The sequence below is a fragment of the Candoia aspera genome, chromosome 1 (genome assembly GCF_035149785.1).
Source record: "Candoia aspera isolate rCanAsp1 chromosome 1, rCanAsp1.hap2, whole genome shotgun sequence".
NCBI classification, from domain to species: domain Eukaryota; kingdom Metazoa; phylum Chordata; class Lepidosauria; order Squamata; family Boidae; genus Candoia; species Candoia aspera.
The window spans coordinates 436,389-453,843 of record NC_086153.1 but is presented as its reverse complement, the minus strand read 5'-3'; the positions used below and the strand labels follow the sequence as shown (position 1 = coordinate 453,843).

Sequence of the window (17,455 nt, the reverse complement as noted above, 5' to 3'; positions counted from 1 at the left end):
CCAATTGTGCCACAGATAAAAGGTTTGATTGTAAATTTGGCACATACAACACACCTTTTACAGTTTCTCCTAAGCAGGATAAATACAAGTCACCTTGTCCCATAATTTTGGTCACAGACCCATCAGCCAAAGATACACTTTGTCTTTCAGTTTTAGACAGTGACACAAAAGAGCTTTTACAATTACATAAATGACAACTGGCCCCAGAATCTAACACCCATACATCAGAATTACCCTTCTCAGCAACCTGTGCAATTTGGGTTGTCTGAAGAGCCTTCTTCTGTGTTGCCCTTGTGTTCTTCTGCTCTGTCTTTCTACCCTTGGGTCTCATGGCACAGTCTCTTTGCAAATGTCCAGCTGAACCACAAGTGAAGCATCGCTGGCTGGCTAGTGCTGTGGCCTCAGGTTCCTTTCCCTTCTTTTCCCTCATTTTCTGGTCTTGCAGCTTTCCAGAAGAGATGGGGGGGGATCTTTCCTCTCTCTTCTGCCATTCAGCGAGTAAGCGCTGTGTAACATACGATGGGGTGAGGTCTACTTCAGGCATAGCCTCCAGGGTACAAATCAGCGTGTCCCATGTTGCATTTAGTGAGGACAGGAGGATATAGGATTTTGTGAGAGGTGTAAATTCCATTCCTCTCTCCTGCAACTCAACAAACAGCTGCTGAATAAAATGCAGGTGCTCAGGAAAGCTATCTCCTTCTGCAAGGTAGGCTCTGTACAGCTTTTTCGTCAGAGTAACTTTACTCCCTGCTGTTGCCTTTACATATAAGTCTCTCAAAGCGTCCCAAAGTTGCTTTGCAGACTGCATGCCTCGCACGTGGACTAGCTGATTGTCCTCAACTCCCAGGATAATGGTGGCTCTAGCCCGCTCATCCTGTCTCAGCCATTCAGCACTGGGATTTTGGGGGGTTTGCTCACCAATTTGCAGCCAAAGATCCTCTCTGCGAAGATACATTTCCATCTTCAGGGCCCAATTCAAATAGTTGGTCTCTGATAGGCGCTCCAGAGGCATCGCTGAGGGCTGGGAGGTAGCCATGGCTTCTTCCTTCTTTTGCAAGTCACCTCAGCTAGCTTCTAAGTCCTGCAGACCGGCAGTTGCTGGAAAATCTCCAGGTGGCTCCAAAGAAAATCTTCACAGGTCTTTGCTACCTGCCTTTAAACTGTGCATGAGGTGTGGAGCTGACCTCTCTTTTCTCTCTGGGTTTTACTGCGTTGTTTACTGGGCCCATAACCTGTTGCAGATGCTGGGAAAGCCTTTAGCCCAGGAGAGGTCAACAAAGTCACACACCAAGCATTTCTATAAAAATAATTTATTTACAGAAAGCAAAAACAAAAGCAAAACATTTAAAGTACGTAGCTCCCTTTGGAGCAAGCCTTGCTGAGCTACATTTCCAGCAGAGAGAAAAAGAGGAAGTAAGAACAAGTCCGGGCAGGATTCCTCCCCTCCCCCCAGGCTATTTGCATGAAGCACGTGAGAGGAGACAATCTAATACAACCCCTTCACCTGGCCAAAATGCTTTGATACAATAGCAGTCTTAATCTGTTAGTAGGAAAACCTCAACAATACCACCACACTCCCATTGGAGGTACTGAGATGTAAGGCCATCCCAAGTCGCAGAGAGAGAGAACCACGCCAAATGGAACAATGAACCAGTCAATAATCACAGGTACAAAGTCTTAATTTAACTACCCGTCTTCTATTAAAACAAAGCTTAAAATCCTGATGGGAGGTTTTAACTGAACTTGTTGACCTGCATCTATGCAACAACAGTTCCTGGAATCAGAAGCCTCTTCTTAATTCAGGGTTACTTTGACTTATTCTAGCTTTTCAGGAGCATCCACACTTTTCAGGAACCCCCCACCCCACCCCAGGGTTTCTGCTGTTCCTCTTCATCTCTCGGGCTGGGATCTTTAAACAAACTGAGAAGGGAGGCCCAAGGGAAGGTCCTGACACCTCCTTCAGGGCTGTGCTTCATGCAGCAGGATCCTGCTGGAGGCAGTGGGAGAGCCAGGGATCCTCTTGTCTGGGAAGGAGACGTCCATCTTGCAGTGTTTGAGGTGGGCAAGGTTAGTCCAGGGCGGGAGGTGGACCTGCCCATTCCCGCCAGCATTTTTGAAGGAATTCTCACTCCAAACATATGGACAAGTGGACAAGGCCCATTATCCCAGGACAGAAGCGTTGTTTCCAGTCGTCCTTCAGTTCAGTCCCTGATGCTGCCCTTGAAATAGGAACAGAGAAGGAAAGCAGGTTTGCAACTGGGTGGCTGGCAAATCTCACCATTGGATCAGCCAAGGCTGGGTATTTGGGAAAAGCCAGCCTGAAATACCACAGCTTCCAAAAGTGAAATAAAATAGGAGGGCATCTCAAAGCTGACCTTGGCACACAGCACCCAGCAGGAGGACAGCAGAGATGGTGGGACGCATGGCGAGGTTCTCACTCCCGGAGCCAGTGCCACAGCTAAAGGCCGCTTTGGGAGGAGCCCGGGTGGGTATCCTGCAGGCCTGCAGCACGGGGCTCCCACGGCGGGCTTCCTTGCCCTTCCTCACGGGGAAGCGGGCTCCCTCCTCCTGCGGCTGCCGCCTGAACCGGGGCCAGGCCGGCGCGGGGCCAGTCCGCTGCTTCTGCCGAGCGCTCGCCCGAGCCCTGCAGGGAAGTCCCCGAGGTCGAGGCCGACCCGCGAGGGGGAGCCGGCGGCGCGCGGGGAGGGCCTAGCTCGACCTCCGCCGGCCGCTCGAAGCGGCGCAGGAAGCCCAAGTAGGCGGCCCTCTGCGCGGCACCGGCCGGGACGAAGTGGCCGCCCGCGTGGGCCAGCAGGGCGGGCTCGGCGAAGCGCGCGGCTAGCGCGCGGCTCTCCGCCGCCGGGACGACGCGGTCCGCCTCCCCGAAGACGTGCAGGCTGGGCAGCAGCAGGGGCCCCGCGCCCACCTCGGGCCCGCGGAAGCCGGCGACCAGCACGGCGAAGCGGAAGGGGAAGCGCGCGTCCCCGCGCTGCCTCAGCGCGCAGAGCATCCCGGCCAGCGCCGCGCCCTGGCTGAAGCCCAGCAGGCCGTCCACCGGGCCGCGCTCCGCCAGCGCCTGCGCCACGGTCCGCAGCGCCGGCTCCGGCTCCGGCGCCGCCCCAAGCCACCACCCGCGCGGCCCGGCACCCCCGTCCCCGCCCTCCTCCGGGCCCGCGCGGTGCGGCGCGTCCAGGTAGAGTAGCTCCGCGCGCCCGCGCACGGCCTTCCGCAGCGCGCCGGTCCGGGCGCGGAAGAGCTCCGCGTTCTGCCCGTAGCCGTGGAGACAGAGCACTCGTAGCTCCCCTCGGCGAGGCGCCGCCATCCCCTTCCGGTCCTCGGCGGAAGCGGGGGGACACCCTTCCACCGGCGGCCCTGCCAATCGGAGGGCGGGAGCGTCTCCCCGGCAACCGCGCAAGGAGAGCCGCGGCCAATGCTGAGCCTCTTCCCTGCTGGGACGTTCCGCGCCAGAGGAAGGCGGTAAACGCGCATGCACCAGCCGCCCGGCGCCCCGCCCGCTCAACCCCACTAAGCTTCTCCAACCGGGCGCCCCCAAGTTCCGGACCTCAGCCTCACCCGCCCCCTACACGCGAGGCGCCTGAGCACGGTGGACCTGGAGGTCGGCCTCTTCGGAAAGCCGTCCCAGAAGCCGCGCCCATAGAAGGACCCTGTGGTGCTCGCGAGCGCCTTCCCTCTCGCTTTTCCCGTGGAGGCGCGCGCCTTCCGCCCACGGCCCGCGAGGAAGACCCCAGGGGGGCGATGCTCCCCGTGGGGCGGCCCCGGCTCTGCTGAGCACATTTGATTCCTGCTCGTCTGGGTTTTGCAGACGACCCGGCGGGGGGAAGACGCGCACGTGCGAAGGCCAGCCCAGCGCCTTGCACACACCCCCGCCCCCGCGGGGCTTGCGCGTAGCCGGAGACCGGCCGGGGGAAACCGCAGCGCGATCTGAAGGGGAGGGACGGTCCCGCCCGCCCCTCAGAGGTTGCCCTTCTTTGCACAGCCCCCTTAACCCAGTGGGGGTCCTGACTCATGGGTCGGCAGCGCAGCCACGCCCACTGGGCCAGTCTGGGGAGTGCAGGCTCCGCACCCACTTTCTCTGGGATCGGCCAGGGGTCTGTGGCCCCCGCACTGGGACAGCTTGGCCCGGCTTCACCCCACCAGCCTCCCTCCCAGCGTCAGCTGAGCCACTGCAGTCAATGCGGGGTGGGGGTGGGCTGTGCCGCCAGGACCCACAAGTAAGGAGTCCGAGTTCTCTAATGGGGATTATTGGCTAAATTTTGCTGTTCCTGCAGAGTAACTTAATGGGTGGAGTTGGGTTTGCTGTGGTTTTTTCTTCTCCTGCCTTCTGAGTCAGTGTTGACTCCTAGTGACTGCCTGAACTAGTCCCTGCAGTTTTCTTGGCAAGGTTTTTCAGAAGCGGTTGCCCTTGCCTGCTTCTTAGGGCTGTGAGAGAGTGACTGGCCCAAGGTTACCCAGCTGGCTTTGTGCTTAAGGCAGGACCAGAACTGAGTCTCCCTGTTTCTAGCCCGATGCCTTAATCACTACACCAAACTGGCTGTCACCAAACTGGAGCTGGGTTAGACCTAGGCACATTGGAATCAAACTGAAGCCCCAGGAGCGAATCCCTTTTTGGCCTTCCCACAACCCACCAACTCCCGCCCCAATCTAGTTAACAATATCAGGGGAACTGAGGCAGCATGCATCTACACACACAGAGGGACAGCAATGGGATACAGAAATAGGGAATTAAGGCCAGTCACTCATCCAGTCTGTAGTGTCTTAAACACAGCCTGGATTCCAAAAGAGCTTCTTTCCAACCTGGAAAAAACAAACGCCTGAGACACCTGCTCAGCGGAGGGCAACATCCCTCAGCCATTTCCTTGGCTTTTGCTTAAAAAAGCACATTTTTGCCCCAGAAGGGTCTCCTGGCAAATACCACCCACTCCCTACCTGTTCAGGTTTCTTTCCCTGCTGAAGCCGGAAGACGAAAACCAAGAGACTTCCAGGTTACCATTTCTGAAGCCATTTAAGTCCCTAACAATGGACCACCAGAGTTGTGACTTGATAGTAATGATTAAAAGTCATACTTCATCAAGTGTATCAGCAGCCACCTGCCAGAGCAGAAGGCAGGACTGTTTCATCTGTTGCGGCCCTCTGACATCAACGCTCCATGGTCAGGAGGGACGGATACGAGAACTCCCTTCACCGATGGCTCCCCAGAGATGCCATCTGATGGCTGGACTCTCTGACCTGCCCATTTTCTCCTTGCTGCTGCTAGGACTTCCTCACCCCACTGCTTGAAGGGCCTGTGCTTATCATTAGGACTATATTCATTTTCAGTTCAAACTTCTCTGGCGAAGCCCTAGCTTTCTCCAACAGTCAGTCAGTCAAGCAAAGGCACTTTCAGTTTTCCAGCAGAATCCACGGTTGCAGGAATGCCTGAAGGCAAAACCTGGCATCCCAAAGCGTTGGCAACAGAGCGCACCACCCTATCTGGGTCAAAGGCTGGAGTTTGAAAACAGGCTCCTTTTCCCCACCAGAGCGTGGGTGGGGTGGTGGGCTGCTGCCTTTTTGAGGAATCGCCCTAAATCACCTGTGCCCCAAAGTTCAGGCCCTGCTGCTGCTGCTCCTCCATACATTGCTGGACCCAGTCCTGGGAATGGCCAGGCCCCTCCCAAGATCATGGCTCCGAGATCACAGCAGTGGGGTTTATGGCACCTCCTTCTCTTGGCAGGAGCAGCTCTCCGAGGCCTCTTTTCCAGCTAGGAGCAGGGATTTTGCTAGCTTCACCTGAAAAGCAGGAAACCACAAGACCAGGATGGATTAATGCCATGACATTAATCGAAAGCTTACACCAACCAGAAAGCCAGTCCTTCAAACGAGCACTGAGCCGTGTATGCATTTAGGGTCCACACAATGCCCAGCCGAGGGTTACAACTGCAGATGCACTGTGGGAGCCAAGTGCCCGGGCTCTCTGGCAGCCAAAAGGGCTGTGGAGGGCAGGGCCGGGGGCTGGGGGGCAGGAAGTGTGTGTCAAGGAGGTGTCGCAGGTAATTTGCATATCAGGATTTGGGTTGGAAGACCACATGGCTGTCCAACCAAGGAGCTCCACAGGAATTAAAGGCAACATCACAAGGATTGGTCCTCTAAAGCAGGGTTCCTCAACCTTGGCAACTTTTAAGATGTGTGGACTTCAACTCCCAGAACTCCGCAGCTAACATGTTGGCTGAGGAACTCTGGGAGTTGACGTCCACACATCTTAAGAGCTGCTGGGGTTGAGACGCATAGCTCTAATGCCGTGTTTCTCAACCTTGGCAATTTTAAGACGTGTGGATGTCAACTCCCAGAATTCCCCAGCCAGTACATCTGAAAGTTGCCACGGTTGAGAAAAGCTGCTCTAACGAGTCAGCGAGGTGTCTTTGTAGTGAGGTTAGCAGGGCATGGGGGTCAGCCCTCAGTCTCCCCCTGGAGAAGCCAGTGCACATCGAAGACCTGGCTGAGAATTAGGGTGGCTGTAGCCCAACCCATCTCGTGAGGTGGCTGTCTGAACCGATCAATTATTTTCTGAAATATTTTCTCCCCATACCATATGAAATAAATGCAGACATGTACAAAACACAACGCCTAGTCCAGACTGTGGTTCTCATACTCTTTTCAAGAGGTTAAAACATATTTTGCAACAAGCAAAAGTACTCAAGTGGTATTTTAAAAAATCAGGAGCCAGCGGCTCCAGTTTCAAAATAATTGCATTAACTGTTGTTTTTCATTTTTTTTTCATGTACCAAAAAAAAAAATTGGGCCAAGGAAGGGGGAAATGCTATTAATTATCATTAAATTACGGAATCAAATGTGACGTGGAAGAGCAAAGCCCCCCCCATTGCCATGAAGAGCAAGAGAGAGCAGGAGACATTTGATCCGCTGCGCACGGGTGCCAGGATGCCTGTCTCCTTGCATTTTCCCCCATGTAAACAACTCCAAGAGTGAAAGGAAAGCAACAAGCACTCTCAAACCCTCCATTCTGGCTGGCCATTTGGGCAGGGGGCGATGCCACCTTGAGTGAAGGTCAAGGTGGGCAGCCGGCCGGGTTCCCTGGCCAGGACAGAGCCGGGACCAGCAGCCAGAGATGGAAGCCCCTCCAGGAAGCCCAGGTCACCTCAAGCCCTGGGGTGGGGTGCTACGATTAGAAGGGCCCAGCACAGCTTCATCACAAACAACTGGGCCAGGGCAACCTCACCTCCTCTGACAGGTTCAAAGAGGCCAAGAGGCTCCACCAGCGGGCTGAAATGAGAAGGATGGAACTGAAGGGTCAAGTTCTGTATCCAGGCAGAAAAAACGCAAGGCAGAAACAGAGGAGGGTGGAAACCCGGCTTCAAAGCAGTGTACAGGTGCCCTTATTGGCCACGAGGTAACCCTGGGCCAGCACCGTGATGCACCGGCTAGGAAGGCCAATGCTATCGTGGGGGGCATAAACGAGAGCGCAGGGTCCAGGTCATGGGAAGTAACCGTCCCCTCTGGCCAGGGGGACACAGGACTTGGGGTCCTGTGTCCAGTTCCGGGCACCCCAGCTCAAAAAGGACGGCGAGAGAGAGGAGCGGATCGAGAGAAGGGCTACCAAGATGGTGGAGGATCTGGAAACCAAGCCTTCCAGGGGAGAGCAAAAGGATCCAGCTGTGTTTAGCCCACAGAAGAGACGGGGAGGGGGGCGTTCTCACACAGAGGACAACTTATCCTCTACCGGCTCAGAGACCAAGACCAGACTACAGGGAAGGAGGCTCAGGCTAGATGTCAGGAGGGACTTCCTGGCTGATAAGCTGATAGCCGATGGAACAGGCTGCCACAAGAAGTGGGGAGTCCTCCGTTGCTAGAGGCGAGGGTCACCCTGCACTGAGCATGGAGCTTCAAGTGGATGAGCTCTGAAGTCCCTTTGAACGCTAGGTTTCTGCCGCACAAACTGCAAGAGCCTCGAAGGGCAGAGGGACGTGGCCGTCCAGGAGAGAGCAGAGGTACCAGATATAGTGGACAAACCATGGATCCCTGGTTTGAATCCCAGCCCTGCCTCCCTGCTCACCCTTGGCCTCATCGGAAGTCAGAGAGGCCCCATCAGTGGGCTGAGATGGGAAGGGTGGAATGGGTGTCTATGAAGAGGCGGGGAGGCAACCGCAGCAGGGGAGGGGGTTCTGACTGCCTGGAAGCCTCCAAGGCTGCCTAAGGGGGGTGGTTCTGGGAAGCAAGGTGCACAGGCCCATTTTCTCCCTGCCACACACTGCTCCCCACTGGGTGAAAGTGTCTTCCTTACCATCCCCCAACAACATCCAGACTGTGCAAGCAGGGAGGGCTCCAGCACCAGAGAGACAGAGCCTCCCCCCATTCAGGGCCTCACGGGGCATTAGCAGAAGGTTGGCAGTGTCTGGAAGAGCGCCAGCAACAGGAGCCATGGTTGATGCATTCCTGCAACTAGGCTTAGCCCACGTCATGTTAAGCAGGCTCTTTGGTGCCTCTGCAGGTGTTCTTGTGCCCAGGGGTGGACATACCATACCCCATTCCCCAAACAGTTCGTATGCCAGACCAGCAGCTTACCTCTTTGGTCCTGCCCACCTTCTGGGGCCGGTGGCTGGGGTGGTTTACTGTCCATGGCCCCAGAGACTGACTGGCGTAGAAGTCCATGGGGTAGTTCTCCTGCCACTTGATCTGCTGCAGTGCCACAGCAGCCTGGGTGGGAGAGGACTGATTGGAGCGATCAGGGTCCTGGCATCAGCCTTTCCCCCGGGGACCAAGAGGCTCCCTGCCAGGCTCAAGGCCCCACAGCCTCCCCATTCGCTGAAGGATCTTGGGCCGGGGGGTGTAAGCGCTGTGAGAGATACCACTGTGGATTACAGCTACCCTGGGCCTGTCACCAAGGACCCAGGCCAGGACCAGCCTCAGAATTTGCCCCCAGACCTGGTGGGAGGGGTTCCTGGCCACCTTCAGCCATTTCCAATTCCCCCCAGGCCCTTCCCTTTTCCAAACTGCCATGCCCTCCTTTACCTCATAGGGCGACAGCAGGGGCTTTTCAAAGGCCTCCCCCCAGTCGATGGAGAGGCGGGGACATGCCACCTGCACCCACCTGTGTGGAGAAAGAAAATGGCAGAGAGGATCTGCAGCTGTTTCATCTGCAGAACCGATTTGGCCCAGTTCCCACCCCCCAGGGCAAAAGGGGCCCAGGAGGAAGGACCTTCAGCCCCTCCTCTCCCTGGCTTTCCCAGAGCAAAGGGCCGAGCGTGGCACTGTTTGCACCTGCTGACATCCCGGCCCCTGCTGGAACTGGGTGGCATCATGGAAATCCATACAAAACTGAAGCAATCTCACTGTATTTAAGAAAATAAAGACCCCCCCCAAAAAAACCTGGGTTTCCCTGCCAGGGAAGGCAACAGATCAGGGGAGGGTCCAGCAGACCAGCATGCTAGGGAAGGGTCCTCCAGTACTCACACCTCAACATCCGGGAACAGCTGCAGTTTGCTGGGGAAGATCTCTGAGAGGAGGAGCCGGACATAGGGATGCCCCGCAGCCTGGAGGCTCGACTCGAGGTGCTGCAAACAAGGGGGGGGGATTAGGGGGCCGAAAAGGAGGAACTGCCATTGCTGCCTCCTTCTACAATGAGCTTGGCAGCGTGTCTCACTTTGGCAGTGGCTGCTTGGCGAGCATTTTCTCAGCAAGAGGAGGGATTCCCATGAACATTCCCTAAATGAAATGGGGAGGACAGGAGGGGTTGGGAAACTTTCCTTCTCCAGTTGGGAAGTGGTTTGATGGGACCTGCCCAGCGCACCCGGAGCAGCACGTCCTGGCTGGAGCCCGCCTTTGACCAAGGGTCTCCTTGGAGCCCAAACAGCATCCACAGCATCTCGTTCCTTTTGGGACAGGAGGGCAGAATCGGGGAGCCTTCCCACCCAGTCCTCCCTTCTGCACAAGGGAAGAATGCAAAAAGGGCTCTTCTCCCCAACTCCAGGTCCTCATTAGCAGGCTGAGAAATGAGAGTATCTGGCACAGGCACCATCTGAGCTGAGGGCATTGCTTCTGCCTGGATGCAGACATCCCTCGACCACCAGCTCCTTGGTTGAAAGGAATGGCCAGGAACACTCACCTGCAGGATGGCTGGAGACCCCTGCCTCCCCAAGGTGCCCAGGATGAGGCCCCACTTGCGGGCATGGGCCGCTCTGTGAATGGCTGCCTTCCGCGACTCTTGCATGCGCTTGTGGGCATACTGCTCCTGGGAGAACACTTTGCTGTATGGATCGTACCTGCAGAGGACAGGGGAGGGTCCTTGAGTGGGCAGTGCCAGGCCCCGCTGAGCCCACAGCCCCTGCTCAAGTTGCCCGATGTTCAGCCAACTCAACAAATGGGCTGGCTTCCACCAGACCTGGCCCCTGTGGCTTCAGAGTCAGTTCCTGGGATGAGGGGAGCCGAGTGGCAGGATCACCCTTAACCCTCCACTTGGGGCAGGAATCCAAGTTAAGGCATTGGCTGCTGCTGGCCAGCTAACCCTGGCTTGAAGCCCCCCAAGGCAAGGAGCTGCTCCAGACAGCTGGTTCCACGGTCAAAGGAGGCTGTTGTTAGGAACCTGCCTTCTAGTACCTTCAGTCTTTATTTTGGTCCTGCACTCACCATGGCCTCAGTCCCCGGGACCTGCATCCAGGGACCTGAAGGGGGCCCTCCTATGACACCTCAGAGCAGCTTCTGCTTCCTGGAGCATCCTCCCCGCTCTTCCCTGAACCTGTTCCTGCCTGAATCCATCTTCAGGGGTACTGCCCAAGCTGGACACGGGGCCATGCCGGGCCTGATCAAGGCAGAACAGGCAGATCAACGCCTGGTTCTTCAAGACTCCTCCATCTTGTCTTCCCTGAAGCAGTGCAGAAATGGCTAGCAACTGCCTTCTTCCTGGACGCTTTTCTGACTGACTTCCCAGAGGCCTCCCATCCAAGGACCAACGAGGCCAGACCCTGCTTAGCTTCAGAGCCGGGGCCAGCCACGTCCTGCCAAGGGCTGAGACAATGCGGAATACAGTGGAAGCAATATCTGCCGGAACTCAGAACCAGAGAGCTGGACGGGGCCATTCTGGTTCTCAGCGCAAGAACCCAAACTGAAGCATCAGTCAACCTCTGCTGGGAAGAAACTATTCTTGCGCTGGTGCAGTTGAAGACCGCATCTGTCTTTTTTGCAGCCACATTACATGGCAACCCACATTCAGCTTGCAATTAACCATTTCAGAGTAGTAAATTCGCTTCCTCCATTTCGCACCAGCCGCAAACCTGATAAGTATTTCCTCGACTTCTTCATCCAAGTCACTAAGGAGGCGGCTGAAAAAGCCCGACCCATCTAGTGCCCCTGGCTAGGAATGTCCCTCCAGCACAAAAAGTGCCCCCATCACCTGCTCCTACCCAGCCCTCGGTACACTCGAACCAGAGCACTGCTCTCCCTGGGATTTAATGGGGGTGGTTTTCCAGTTGTCCTTGGGATAAGAGAAGTGTGGGACCTGATGAGAGGGGGTCAGGGCATGACCCACTAGAGCAGCTTTTCTCAACCTCAGCAACTTGAAGATGGGTGGACTTCAACTCCCAGAATTCTCCAGCCAGCACAGAATTCTGGGAGTTGAAGTCCACCCGTCTTCAAGTTGCCGAGGTCGAGAAACACTGGCCTAGAAAGCCCAACACGCTGACTTTCAGGGTCCATGTGGAAAATAGGATTGAAAAGATTGAAAGAAAAGAAAAATCTTTTTCTTTCTGTAGACATTATGCATCTTTCTTACGTTCTCCTTATTGCACCACATTCTCTTATATAGATTTTTTCTCCTCCACAACTTCTTTCACTCCGTAGTCCCACCAAGCATACTTCCCTTTAGGATCATCAAGCTGCAAGTACCTCAGAGGTCATCTACTCCACCTCCCTGCTCCACTGCAGGATCCACTAGAGCAGTGGTTCTCAACCTCGGCAACTTGAAGATGATGGACTTCAACTCCCAGAATTCTCTGGCCAGTCTTGTTGGCTGCGGAATTCTGGGAGTTGAAGTCCACCCACCTTCAAGTTGCCGAGGTTGAGACACGCTGCATCAGAGCATCTCTGACGGATGACCCTCCAGCCTCTGTCTGAAGTCCTCCAGTGAAGGAGAACTCCCCCTTCACGAGGCAGCCCGTTCCACAGGCCGGCAACTCCTAGAGTCAGGAGGTTCTTCCTGGTGTCCCGCCTGAGCCGCCTGCCTTTGGTTTCAGCCCCCGGATTCTGCTCCCACCCTCTGGGGCCCAAGAGAACAGGCCCACTCCCTCTCCTGTGCAGTAACTCCTCAGGTGTTTGAAGACTATTTTCCCAACTCCCCTCAGTCGCCTTTTCTGCAGGTGGAACAGTTGAATCCTTTCACCGTCACAGGGCACTCGCTGTCTTGACAACCCTCCTGTGACTGCTCCAATTTATCATGGTCCTTTCTGAGCTGCGGGGTCCAGAATTGGACCCAGGACTCCAAAAAAGGGTTAATGTTTTAATGTTAAGCATCTTTTAGGACTTACTGTGCTACGGCTGTTTGAGTGCTGTATTTCTTGTCCCCCCGTCCCCACCCCCCGCCACTGATCTGTGATAGTTCTGGCCAGAAAGGTCTCTGGAGGCAGCAGGCAGGGGGTGGGGGCTGCAGGTGCCCTTGAGGTGTGAAGCTGCCGCCCACCATTTTCTGGGGGACCCAAGACATGCACACACACTCACTGTGATCTCTGGGTCAGCCCCCCCAGTTTGGATCAGGGGGGTGCTCTCATGGCAGAAGGACCTGGGTCTGGTCCAGAGCCACATCTCCAAGTGGGCCTCCCTCTGCCCGGCAGTGCTGCTGCTGGGCCCAGCCATGTGCCAGCAGGGATCCCCATGCCTTGTGCTCCCTCAACTGTGCCAATTCAGGGAATTTACTGGACCACACGGGGAGCCACAGATGGAGGCTTTGCAAGGCAAGGAAGGAATGTGAACCGCTCTCCTCCCTGCCATGCACAGTTGCCCACTTCCTTCCTCTGCCTGCTGCCCAAGGAACAGATGATGTGTTGCCCAGCTCCATGAAGGGAATTTTAATCACAATAAGGCTGGGCCGGCCAGCCTTCCGAGCCCATAAATCTGCCGCCTCCACCTGTCAGTAACAAATGGCCTGCTCAGAAACTCAGATTCCAGCACGGGGCCCAGCCTCTCCCAGGTGGCAGGTGTTGCGCTGGCTTTCAGCAGCCCCATCACTAGCAGCCGGGGGAGGCGCTTTAGTGGGTTTTCTGGGTCTTTGCCAAAATAATTGTCATGAGCACTGATGGTGAGCAGGAGGGGGCCCCTATCCAGGGAGGAAAACGCATGCGTAGTAGAGAGAATTTGAGCTGTCATTCAAAGAGACACAGAACAGACCCGCCTTGACTTTTGGGGTTTATCTGTATGGGTTTTCTCACGCTTCTTCAGATTGGTAGGATTGTCTGTCTACTGTAGCAGAAATAAAACACTAGAGACCTATTCCTCATCTCGGCGTGGTTCCTGCTTGTCAGGACAATAATGTTGAAATTTCAGGGCAGCTGAGACGCTGCTCTCGCAGCCCTGGGGACCTTTGGAGTGGCATTTCCTGACTCTGACAATTAGCCCAAAGGGAAGGCCGGCGCGCCATGAAGACTCCCATTTTATCCCCATGGATGGTCCACTGCACATCCTCTCCGACTGGCATGGGATTCATACACAGACACGACACGTAACTTCCTGAGCAGATGGACTCTCCTGCCATTTTTCTCGTGACAGCTGATTTGGGAAACTGTGAGCCCCAAATAGGAATAAATAAATATGCCCCCACCAAAAGTGATGTCACCAAGATGAGGATGATTCTTCCACTCCTGCTACGTCAGCTAAATTACAAAGAGTGGCCCTCACAGTGGGAAGAACCTGGTAAGATAATGGCCTGGTAGAACCCCTTCCAAAAACATCGTTCCAGGTCACTTCTCCCTTCTTATGGAATCAGGATATTAGCTGCTCAATAAACAGGAAAAAAAGAAGAGCAGGATGAAGGGGCAGGCAAGATTGAAGCCTGACAGAAACACGGTCAGGGAAAACGTATTCACACTGAATGAGTTTTGATCCTCAGGACCTGCATCCCGGGATACCAAAGGAAGCAGCTAATTGCCTGGCCAAACCATAAAGAGCAATCATCAGTCAGCATCTTAAAAAGAATGCAGCTCCCAAGTCTTGCCTAACTAACCTTGAATCATGTATTGATCAGTCAACTTCTCCGCCACATTGTGGGAATGCTGCAGGTGCATGCCTTGATTTCAGACCAGCGTATGACATAATGGCATTCTGATGAGCAAGCTCGGTGATTTTAGGGGTCCCCAGGGAGCCCGGATGATACCAAACTCTTCCAAATGGCAAAAATGAAAAGGGGTTGTGGCGAGCTTCGGAAGGATCCTTTTAAACTGGGTTGTCAATCCAAACAGCAAACGTGGCTCAATTTAAGTAAGTGATGCCGATAGCCCTAATTTTACATAGATGCTTGAGCTGTCAGGAACTAACAAAGAAAAAGATTTTGGAGAACTAAGTGAAGATGTCAAGTCAGTGTCTGCCAGCTGTTAAAAAGGTGGATTCCTTGCTAGGAATTATTGGGAAAGAAGCACCATGCACAGTTCTGGTCATCATGTTTGAAAAGCATCGCAGAGCAGAGAACAGTATAGGAGAGAAGAACCAAGATTATCAGGATGCTGGAACACCTTCCCTAAGGAAGAACAGAACCGCACACTGCATGGAGAGAGTCGACTGGCAGCTCTCCCCCCCACAAACACACAGGTCACTTAGTGAAGCTGATTGGAAGGAAATGCAGACCAGGCAAACGGTAAGAGAAGCTGTGCCCTGCTGGAAGGGGCCCCAGCCTATCTCGTCCAGCGGTCTCTTCTCCCAGGGACCCACCAACCGCACAAGGAAGCCCATGAGTCTCCCAGCAGAGGGCCTTCAGAGGCAGTCCCACCGCCATCAAGGAAAGAGCCTTTGGTCCCCAGGACTTCCATGAATTGGTCCAACCCTTTTGGAAGCCACCCAACCTGGCAGCCAGCACCACGTCTTGTGGTCGTGAATTCCAAAGGCGAATTATGTGTTGTGCAGAAAATATTTCCTTTTGTGGATCCTGATTCCATTTCATCAGGTGACCTCTGGTTCTAGTACTTTGGGGAGGGGAGTACAGCTTCTCTCTGTCCACCTTGTCCACACCACGCACCCATTTGTGCACCTCCATCATCTCCCCTCCCATCTGCTTCCTTTTGAGACTAAACACTTCTTTTCTAACTGAAACACCACCTTAGGCAGGATCAGGGATCTTGGTCTGGAGAATGTGAGGACCCAGAAGGGCCCAAAGAAGCTACGAGAGAGAGCTGCTGTTTGTTAGTGAAGTGATCGATACTGATTTCACCGCTGGCTCCGGAATTATTACTGCCCCTCAGGAACAGGCCTGCAACTTGGAAGTCCTCCTGGGCTCCTGCCGGAGCAAGAGAGTGCGGCCAGGGTGGCCTTTGTCCAGCTTTGGGCCTTCTGGGGCCGTGATGCAGGCCCTCTTTCCCTGGTAGGCAAGACCCCCACGATGCACTGCCCATGGGCTGACCTTGAAGAGGACTCAGAAGCTACAGTTGGTCCAAACTGCAGGGCCCCCATGTGGCTTGGCTCCAGGGTACCTGCAGGACCGTTTCTCGCAGCCAGACCTGGTCCACCCGGTGTGCTTTTTCAGGGGAGAGATCCTGAGGGCAGGAGGGGCACCGCCAGTTCTTCCTGAAGGCAGCCTCCTGAACCCTTTAAGAGCTGCCTGACACCCACACCCTGACTAGTCCAGAGCACTGATGGTGGTAGAGAGCTGCCTTATGGACAGGGTGTTATTATGTCAACCTTCTCTGAACTCTATAATGAAATATTTCTATTCTTTGCTTTTGTGGATTTGAAAACCACCTTGAATCTCTGAGGTAGGTAAGATACACATTTGTGTACAAACAAGTCAATAACCTGTGGAATTCATGGCTTTAAAGGGGGCTGGATAAATTCTTGAAGACCAGGGACAGCTCTTCGTTTTGAAGGGTCCCTGCTACCCCTGGACTGGGGCGGCAGGCTGGCCCCCCCAATGCCAGCTGCAGGGAGCAGCTGTGAGAGGGGCATGTCTCCATCTCGGGCTGCCCCCTGTCAGGAAGCGGGGCCTCGGCCAGACCAGCAGGGTCGTTCTTATTTTGAGACATAATGACTCAAAATCAGGAGGAACAGTTAATATGACAAAGTCGGAAATAAAATTCCCAGTGACCTTGGGCTAAAAAAAGTAAGATGAAGTTTAGCAGACAACACAATGCTCTTCAGGCAGGAAACAGAAATCAAACGCAGAGATGCGGGGGGCGGGGGGCCGCTGTTTGTAGGAAGGATCTTGGGATAGCGGTGGATGGCAACAGAAAATGAACCCTAACCCTAACCAGGGATGTTCAGCCTTGGGAAGAGAAAGCAGCGAGCCACTTGCTCTGGAATGGGAAGCGGATTCCCACCCCAAAAGCGCCCGTTTGAGGGTGGAGCCCACGTGAGAGAGGCAGAGGGCTCCCGGTGGCCAGCTGTGCCGAAGCCAAGCCTGGACAGGCCTCGGCAGGGACGCCCTGATTTCCGCTCCTGTGTCGAGCAGGGGCCGGACCCCATGCCTCAAGGGCCCCTCCGCCTGCAGGAACCTGCCATTTCCCCTTCTTATCCCCCAAGGCTGCTTTCTCAGCCAAAGGAACTTTCTGGGCTGCCAGGGGTTCCAAGAGGCAAAGGGGCCGGGGCAGAACTTTGCAGAGGTGGGGGATAAAGCACCCCAGGCGTGGCTGCAGCAGAACCCCCTGGGCACTGGGGACTGTCCCGCCCAAAGCCAGGCTCAGACTGAAGGCAAGCTGGTCTGCCTCCTGCAGTCGCTGCCGCCACCCTTCCATCGACACCCACGAACACCCCAAATGCGCCTTCAAGAAGTCACCCTGCCCATTTTGCTCCAATTTGGTTGAAGGGCCGCGCTTTCCTTTTGAGAGGAGGGCTGCCAGGGGCAAAGATGGGACTGCACCTGGGCAGTGTCAGGGGGCCTGGCAAGTGTGCATTGGCAGACTGCGCCTATGTAGGGGGAGGGGCTCTCCTCTCCTATGGCTACAGCCGTAGAAATTTCACCGGCAAGAGATTCAGGAAGGAGGGCCATTCATTCATCGAATTCTCTGCCAGGCTTAGGTGGTCCTAAGAGGATCCTCCAGAGTCCAAGGCAGTGTATCCGTCAGCGTCAAGGAACAAGCAGGAGCAAGAAGGGCGCTGGGCTCCTGGGGAAGCAGCCATCTGCTCGGGGAGAGGCACGGCTGGGTCAGACAGAGCCTGGGCTCATCATCAGCTTCGGTTTCCATTCCACAGAAGAACCCTGTGTTAACCTGCCCCCCCGCAGCCGCTTCACACTCCCTCTAGCTGCAGCGCCCCCTGGCCC

General features: G+C 55.2%; 2 protein-coding genes across 2 annotated transcripts in view; both read right to left on the bottom strand.

The window, feature by feature from the left end:
• Positions 1-1,661: 1,661 nt before the first annotated feature.
• On the bottom strand, positions 1,662-3,326 carry OVCA2 (OVCA2 serine hydrolase domain containing). The gene is made up of 2 exons (XM_063292615.1): positions 2,376-3,326; positions 1,662-2,219 (listed from the first exon to the last, which is right to left on the bottom strand). Exon 1 carries the CDS (start codon positions 3,320-3,322, stop codon positions 2,459-2,461), a length of 864 nt encoding a protein of 287 aa, XP_063148685.1. The 5' UTR covers positions 3,323-3,326; the 3' UTR covers positions 1,662-2,219; positions 2,376-2,458.
• A 1,678-nt stretch (positions 3,327-5,004) lies between these two features.
• The window catches only part of DPH1 (diphthamide biosynthesis 1), a 31,183-nt gene continuing 18,732 nt past the window's right edge, over positions 5,005-17,455 (bottom strand). The window contains exons 8-12 of the mRNA XM_063294828.1: positions 10,115-10,271; positions 9,463-9,563; positions 9,022-9,100; positions 8,575-8,706; positions 5,005-5,787 (exon numbers count right to left, since the gene is read on the bottom strand). Of these exons, the coding sequence (XP_063150898.1) occupies positions 5,707-5,787; positions 8,575-8,706; positions 9,022-9,100; positions 9,463-9,563; positions 10,115-10,271 (550 nt within the window). The 3' untranslated portion in view covers positions 5,005-5,706. The remainder of the gene's footprint in view (positions 5,788-8,574; positions 8,707-9,021; positions 9,101-9,462; positions 9,564-10,114; positions 10,272-17,455) is intronic.

Excerpts from the sequence above, each read along its gene's own strand:
- OVCA2 (XM_063292615.1), bottom strand. The coding sequence starts at position 3,322 with ATGGCGGCGCCTCGCCGAGGGGAGCTACGAGTGCTCTGTCTCCACGGC.